Source organism: Corvus brachyrhynchos, unplaced genomic scaffold (assembly GCF_000691975.1).
Source record: "Corvus brachyrhynchos isolate BGI_N302 unplaced genomic scaffold, ASM69197v1 scaffold56, whole genome shotgun sequence".
In the NCBI taxonomy this organism is placed as follows: domain Eukaryota; kingdom Metazoa; phylum Chordata; class Aves; order Passeriformes; family Corvidae; genus Corvus; species Corvus brachyrhynchos.
Window position 1 is genome coordinate 698,904 of NW_008238664.1, and position 7,332 is coordinate 706,235.

Here is a 7,332-nt window from a genome sequence, read left to right on the forward strand (position 1 = left end):
GGAGCGCGGCTGGCTCGGGCAGCGTGGGGCGCGATCGTGTCTCTGTCCCGACGGGGATTTGAAAATAATTTAATACCTGATTTTGTTCCAGTGAACATATCTTTTTCTTTACCTTTTTGGGGTTTTTTCCCCTTTGTTTTTAGCATGAACTGAAGCGGGGCGGGGGGGAGAGGAATCATGAACTGAAGGGGGGGAGAGGAACAAATCGCTACCTTTTCCTCGTGATACTGAAAATATTTGTTTAAATGTTCTATAATACATATACATAAGTAGCAAAACAAATATATTTCTGAACCCACGGAAGAAATTTGACCTAAAATATATGGGAAACTTAGAGGTGGGGGTAAAACCTCACTTTCATCTCACTAGCAAGTGGCTAGAGGACTTGTTTGTGGTACGGTGCAAATTTTTTCTCTGTTCAAAGGGAAAAAACACATAAAATAAGAAGGTCTGTATTACAAAAAGACATCTGGTTGTAGGTTAGATGCTTTCACATTTTTCTTACTCACTCTGTTCTTCTGCTCTGTATGATTAAGCTTTTATTACATTATGAACTGGATTCTGCATGTCTCTGTTTGTCATGTGTTTCCCAATGCAAATCTGAAAATCAGTTTTGTTTGGTTCATTAACTGCACAAGTATTTTATATAAAATGGAGCTCTCTCAGGAGCGGGTTTAAGGTGTTCCCTGTACTCTGAAAATCTCCCATAGCTGTGTTAGGCAACTTCCCTGGGAATCTGACAGACCTGTGTTCATATTCATTCTCCTTAATTCAGGATAGATATTTTGTTAAAAATCAGTGTCTTGGTCACAAGACTCTGGGTTCTTCTTGCCTAAGACTGATTTACAGTGGGTTTCTTGCAAACCACAGAGTGTAGTAGCGAATGGTCCCTTCTTTTGAGAAATTTAAAATCAGAATCATTTGGGATGATTGAATCCAGCCATTAACCCAGCACTGCCAAGCCCACCACTAAACCCTGGCCATAAATTTACATATCTACAACAGCTTTTAAATACCTCTGGGGTATTTAAATACCTCAGACAGTTCCCTGGGCAGCCTATTCCAATGGTTAACAGCCGTTTCCATGAAGAAATTTGTCCTAATATCCAATCTAAACCTGCCCTGGCACAATGTGAGGTCATTTCCCCTTGTCCTGTCACTTGTTGCTTGAGACCAGCCTAGCTTCACCCTCCCTTCAGGTGGTTGTAGAGAGTGGTAAGGTCACTCCTGAGCTTCTTTTTCTCCAGGGCATACACCCCCAGCTCCCTCAACTGCTCGACCTTTCCCCGGCTCCGTTGCCCTTCTCTGGACACACTCCAGCACCTTCCTGTAGTGAGAGGCCCAAAACTGAACACGGCACTCAAGATGTGGCCTCAGCAGTGCCAAGGCCAGGGGGACAATCCCTGCCCTGGTCCTGCTGGCCACACTATTGCTAATACAGGATGCCATTGGCCTTCTTGGACAAGTATCTGTATATCTAAAAATTATTTCCTGCTTTTAACTATAATTCTGAGGCGATAAAATTATTTCCTGAAAATCTAGTGTTCACCAATCCTTCCTATGTATTCGTAAGGCAGTGGAATCTATGGACAAGAAAGTGGCTGCGTAGGTAGAAGGGAGTGACGGTATAAAGCAGAAATGGGTGTGAGGGTTGTATGTGACTAATAAATGTGTGGAGGGAGAGAGCTGTCTATGGAAAAATGTCTTTATGTATAGAAGGAGACTGGATCTCTGTGTGTGTGAACACTTCCATGTAGAATAAGTGCCATATTTGTGTTGGGATCCAGTGTGTGATAACTGGGCAACATCTGCCACACAGTTTGTTGAAGCTGTTTAATAATCTGCATAGTAACAAATGCTGTGTGTGTTCTTAATGCTTTATAGCCCAGAATGATTCATCCATCAGATGATCAAGCAACTGACACAACATTAAAATAATCTAAAATTTGGGAAACTTGTGGAAGTCCAGAGAGCTTTAGCTCAACGTGTGTTGTAAATTGTTGGTCTGTTTGATAGACAGTTTGCTTTGGAAATCTGTGCTGCAGTGTTTTTCCAAAAAAAAAAAAAAAGAAAAGCTCTACGCTTCCCTTACAAATGCTATGTTAATTCCACATCGTAGCAGTCACAAGAGACCTGTGCTGTTAATGTTGGGGTTAACTGATACCAGCTAAGCAGCCAGACTGCTTCGATGGTGTGGGTAATTTAGTGCCTTGTTAACAGAGTCATCAGAGAATATAAGTGCAGTACATGCCAGCCTTGATAAAGGTTGATGTTTACATTCTGTTTGATACATCAGTAGGTTTCTAAATTGTTGATAAATTATTTCTCTCTTTCTCCTTCTCTAAGATACTACGCATATCTTCAGCAAGCTCAAGCATTTTACTCATTTCCCTTCCATCAGATGATGACTGCAGTGCCCAACATGGAAATGATGACTGAGCAGCCGACTCTAGAGGGCATTCCAGAGCCAAACATTGCTCAGGAGCCTCCAAAAGGTAGGCTGACTGGGCTGTGGTAGTGAGCTGAAGTGTGGGTGATTGATTGGGAAAAAAATACTGCTCTTAAACTGCTTTCTTGGACCTGTTGGATTTCCTTTTCTTGATGCTCTCTGCAGAAGTATTGATTAATTGTGTTCTTTAAGAAACATGTTTTAACAAACAATTAAAAAGAAAAGAAGTAAACCCATGTGAATGTATTCACATTGTTCAGTCTCACACAATTATCTTGTCCCAAGAAAAGCAGATTTTTTTTCAGTAGGTAAATGCATCATTTTAGCTGAAGTCATGGATTTTAATATTATGTTAGAGAAGGGTTTTTTAAAATTCTGGCTTCAAAATACTTTTTTTTTTTTTTTTTACTTTCTGCAAGAGAGGTACAGTGTAATACTGTTTATTTGAAATATTTTTGTTTGAATGGTAGCTTAGTTTGTTGTAGTAATCACAGGCAGGGAATTGGTTACATATACTAAGAATTGTTTAGTTTAGTGTGGCTTACTTAAACAACTACAAACTGCTGGAAAGTGACACTGTACTACAGATCAGTATTATTAGTGAACACAGAGAGAGAGAGAGCAATCTCTGGGTGCTCATGTCATGGCCAGTGCCTGTGCTGCCTGAATCTCCAGACTTTTAAGAGCCAGAAGATGAGGAAGCTTCAGGTGTGTTGTTTAAATTTATAAATTGGGAAGGTAAATTTACCTCTTTGATTTCTTTCTGTGTCCATACATTTAACTGAGTCTTTTTGAATATTCACACTACAACATTGGAAATGTACAAAAAGAATATTGTTGTGTGTTTCAGAAGTTAAAAAAGGAGGAAGGAAAAGAAAAGCCAAAGCAACTGAGCCAAAGCAACCCAAAAAGCCTGCTGCTAAAAAAGAAAAACCAGCCAAGTCAAAAGGCAAACAAGAAAAGATCACAGATACTTTTAAAGTCAAAAGAAAAGTGGACCGTTTTAATGGTGTATCTGAAGCTGAACTTCTGACCAAGACTTTGCCTGATATTTTGACCTTTGATCTGGATATTGTGATAGTGAGTAACTCAAGAGTTGCAAGATTAGGTGGAAAAGTCTTGTATATGATTTACATTCTTTCTGCTTACTTACCTATATTGTTTATATGGCAAGATCTTGCAAGATAAAGTACATAAACTGCTTCCTGTGTGTGGAGCTGCTTTGCATTTTCTGTTAAAGCTGTAGTAACTTAGTCCTAATTTCTGAGAAAACTAAGGCTCACATTTAATGCAGAGTCATGAGAGACCATAACTCAGTGCTTAATTTCCTGGAAGCTCTGCACCATCTGAGCTGCTCTTTTGACATTGCACATCTAAACGAGACACTGCTGCAAAGTTGTCAGTTTTTTAAAAATAGTGACAGAAAGTGTCATTAACACAGTTTTGTTTATTAACAGTAACTTAGAATTGAATACGCACCCTTATTGTAACTTGATTAAATTCTTGACTAGCAAGCCATGTTGTCATTGTTAAAATGGACTGATGTCTTTGTAGATTGGCATAAACCCTGGCCTGATGGCAGCTTACAAAGGACATCATTACCCGGGACCTGGAAACCATTTTTGTATGTTTTTGTTTTCCTTTCTTCTTTTAGCATTTGCAGAACTTTGTTAGAACTTGTGGCATTTTAATTAAACTAGCTTGGTTTTTGTTTTTCTCCTGGGTTTTGGTTGGTTGGGGTGTTTTTATTCAGAGAGGGATTTTTATATGGTAAATATGAACTCAAGACCTCAGCAGGTTCTGTCAGAGAGGCCCAGTGCAAGGAGAAGCAATGGCAAGATTGTAAAAGAAAGCTGACACATTGTATTGGCCACATTGTTTCACTCTAAATCCATATTGATCACTGCTTAAGTGAATCACAAAGAGCTTTTAGAATAGAGAGCTTTTCTGTACAGAACTTTTAGAATAAAAGACTGGTTTCCATGCTCACGATGAGGAATTTTTGTTCACTAGGGCCTTTCTGCGCTCTTGGAGGAGGTAAAGTAATATTGGCTATTTTAAACCTTTCTGGATAGGACGTTAGTCTTCCCAGGTTAACTGATACTTTGTTAAAATAGATTGTTCTTGTAGCATTCCAGTACTCCAATAGTTGAGTAGTTTTTTTGGTTCTGTTTTATTTTCCTTGGAAAAAGGCAAATGCATATCTGTCTTCCTACTTCCCAGGGAAGTGTCTCTTCATGTCTGGTCTAAGTAATGAACAGCTGAACCACATGGATGACCACACCTTGCCACATAAATATGGGATTGGATTTACAAACATGGTTGAAAGGACAACACCTGGAAGCAAAGACCTCTCCAGGTAGGGCAATAAGGGGGAATATCATGTTGGTTAATGAATTATTAGTTGTGATTATAATTTTGAGTACTTTGTCTTTTAGCAAAGAGTTTCGGGAAGGAGGGCGAATTCTGATGCAGAAGCTACAAAAGTATAAACCTCGTATAGCAGCTTTCAATGGAAAATGTGAGAACTTCTAAATGAATTTTTTTCTGTCAGTAGCTTTTTTTTTTTTCACTTACCCTATATTTTCATTTTAGGTATTTATGAAATTTTTAGTAAAGAAGTTTTTGGAATTAAAGTTAAGAACTTGGAATTTGGGCTTCAGCCACACAAAGTGCCAGATACAGAAACTGTAAGTATTGAGACAGAAAGAAAACCAGGGTGCTCCATTTTGATTATTTAATGAAATCTCAGGCCTTGCATACACTTGGGATAACACCAGTTTGACCAAAGTACAGGAGGTGTGGAAGGCTTTTACTTAAATAGAGAAAGGGGAGTAGTGCAATTTTTGGGCATGTCTTTAATGCAGCTTCTTCAGACTTGAAGACTTCATTTGAGAAATGGTGTGTTATGGTTAGTAGGTTGGTGCATTCTCTGAGGACTACCTAAAATATAAGTAATACATGCCTGCTTTTATGATAACTTTCATCTGATCCCCCGTGTCCAATTCCCTGGATATTTGTATTACTGGATTTTGATACTGACCATGACCATGCAGTGCCACAGTGAGGGAGAAAGAACAGCAAGTCCATTCTTGTGCCATTGCATGTGACCCTTCAGCATTGCTGGATCTGGGCATACCCAAGCACTTCCATCAGACTGAATCTCCCTAAGCTGATCTGCAGTTTGTAGTTAAATTGGGTGCTTAAGATAAAACAAACAATTTGATGAAGAGTGCATTAGTCATAGACATCTAGTGCTGGAAAATATCTCAAGAGACCAGCTATGTATCATTAGAAATTGGTTTGTTTAACATGTTCTTATAAACAAGTTAAAGCAAAGGCTATTACACTACTTGCCAAGGTAGCTTATTCTAAAGCTTCATTACCTTGTCACTTCAAAAGTTTGGATTGTTTTTCTTTTTATTTCTATCCTCAATTACTAGTGCTGCAAGTTTCAGCTGCCTTTCTCTAAAGGTGGAAGTGTTGTCATTAGAGCCTGAAGAACTGTTGGATAAAGTGCTTGCTTCTTAAGTAGCTCTTAAGGACTTCTGCAGTAGATGTATTTGTAAGAAAGATAGATAATCCCCTTTACTGGTACTTGTTCATAAATACTGCATGGTAATAGAAGTATTGAATACAGGTTTTTTTTCCCTGAACTAACTTGGTATCTTTAGTTAAGGCTGTTGGCAGAGATAGAAGCACTGAAGTTGGCTCCAACCACACTAACTACAATTTCACAGCCTGGCATATGTGATGCAGATGCACTTGGCCAAGAAGCCAGGCTAATTAACCTGTGCTGCCTCCCTCACTGGTTTGGGCTCTTTGCATGCTGTCACGTACTCCTCTATGCCCTGGCTCAGAGCTCTGCTTGTTCAGGGAGCACTGGAGTGTGCTCTGCTCTCTTGTAACACACATGGGTACCACTTCTCCTGCAGCACATAAATAGCTGGTGAAAATTGTCCACACTTAGCAGCTGGTAATCAGCCCCTGTCTTCAGGGCAAGACAGATGGCTGGCCAAGAAAAATGAAAGACTCCTTTTAGCCCCTTCCACAACCTCCTGTGGCATTAGTTGAAGTTTGTACAAACAGTTAAAACAGTGAGCTTAACAGTTAAGTCGTTCTGAATGCACTATTAACTCATAGCTCAGGCACTAGTAATGCTCGTTTTTTTGCTCTTTGTCTCAAGCTCTGCTACGTTATGCCATCGTCCAGTGCAAGATGTGCTCAGTTTCCTCGGGCACAAGATAAAGTTCATTATTACATAAAGCTGAAGGACTTAAGGGATCAACTAAAGGGCATCACACCCAACACAGATGTGCAGGAGGTGCAGTACACATTTGACTTGCAACTTGCACAAGGTATTGTTATTTAGTTAACATTCCATTAAAATGTAATGTAGTGTAAAATACAGCTAGCAGTTTCCTAAGCAGAAAGAAAGAAAAAATTTAATGGGAGGGGGGAGATGTGTCATCTTCTCTAAACTCTGTGGTATGGAATTACAGATTCCATTCTCTTTAGTACAGCCTAAATTATCTAAGGGGAGCAGGAATTATCTTGTCGAATTTGTGGCTGTTTTTCAAGTGTTTTCTGATAAAAGTGCTCTTTGATCATTTTTGTTCTAAGTATTAATGCTTGAGGTGTTCTGTTTCTGCAGAGGATGCTAAAAAGATGGCTGTCAAAGAGGAGAAGTATGACCCAGGCTATGAAGCAGCATATGGAGGAGCTTACTGTGACCGTGCACCATATGACACTGAACAGTGCAGCTTCTCTTCAAATGGAGCTGGTAAAGTGCTTGGGGCATTCAGTCTGCAGCCATCACTGGGGAACAAAGACCCCATGGTGTCAAATGCTTTTAAAAACGGTGTGGTTTTTGTTTGTTCAGC

General features: G+C 39.5%; 1 protein-coding gene across 2 annotated transcripts in view; it reads left to right on the forward strand.

The window, feature by feature from the left end:
• The first annotated feature begins 1,672 nt into the window (after positions 1-1,672).
• Positions 1,673-7,332, forward strand: part of TDG (thymine DNA glycosylase) — a 7,868-nt gene continuing 2,208 nt past the window's right edge. The window contains exons 1-8 of one of the 2 annotated variants that reach the window (XM_017737978.1): positions 1,673-2,495; positions 3,300-3,529; positions 4,004-4,073; positions 4,673-4,808; positions 4,888-4,970; positions 5,045-5,139; positions 6,636-6,807; positions 7,104-7,252. In XM_017737978.1, the coding sequence (XP_017593467.1) occupies positions 2,402-2,495; positions 3,300-3,529; positions 4,004-4,073; positions 4,673-4,808; positions 4,888-4,970; positions 5,045-5,139; positions 6,636-6,807; positions 7,104-7,252 (1,029 nt within the window). In that variant the 5' untranslated portion in view covers positions 1,673-2,401. The remainder of the gene's footprint in view (positions 2,496-3,299; positions 3,530-4,003; positions 4,074-4,672; positions 4,809-4,887; positions 4,971-5,044; positions 5,140-6,635; positions 6,808-7,103; positions 7,253-7,332) is intronic. The other variant, XM_017737979.1, reaches the window with a different exon arrangement.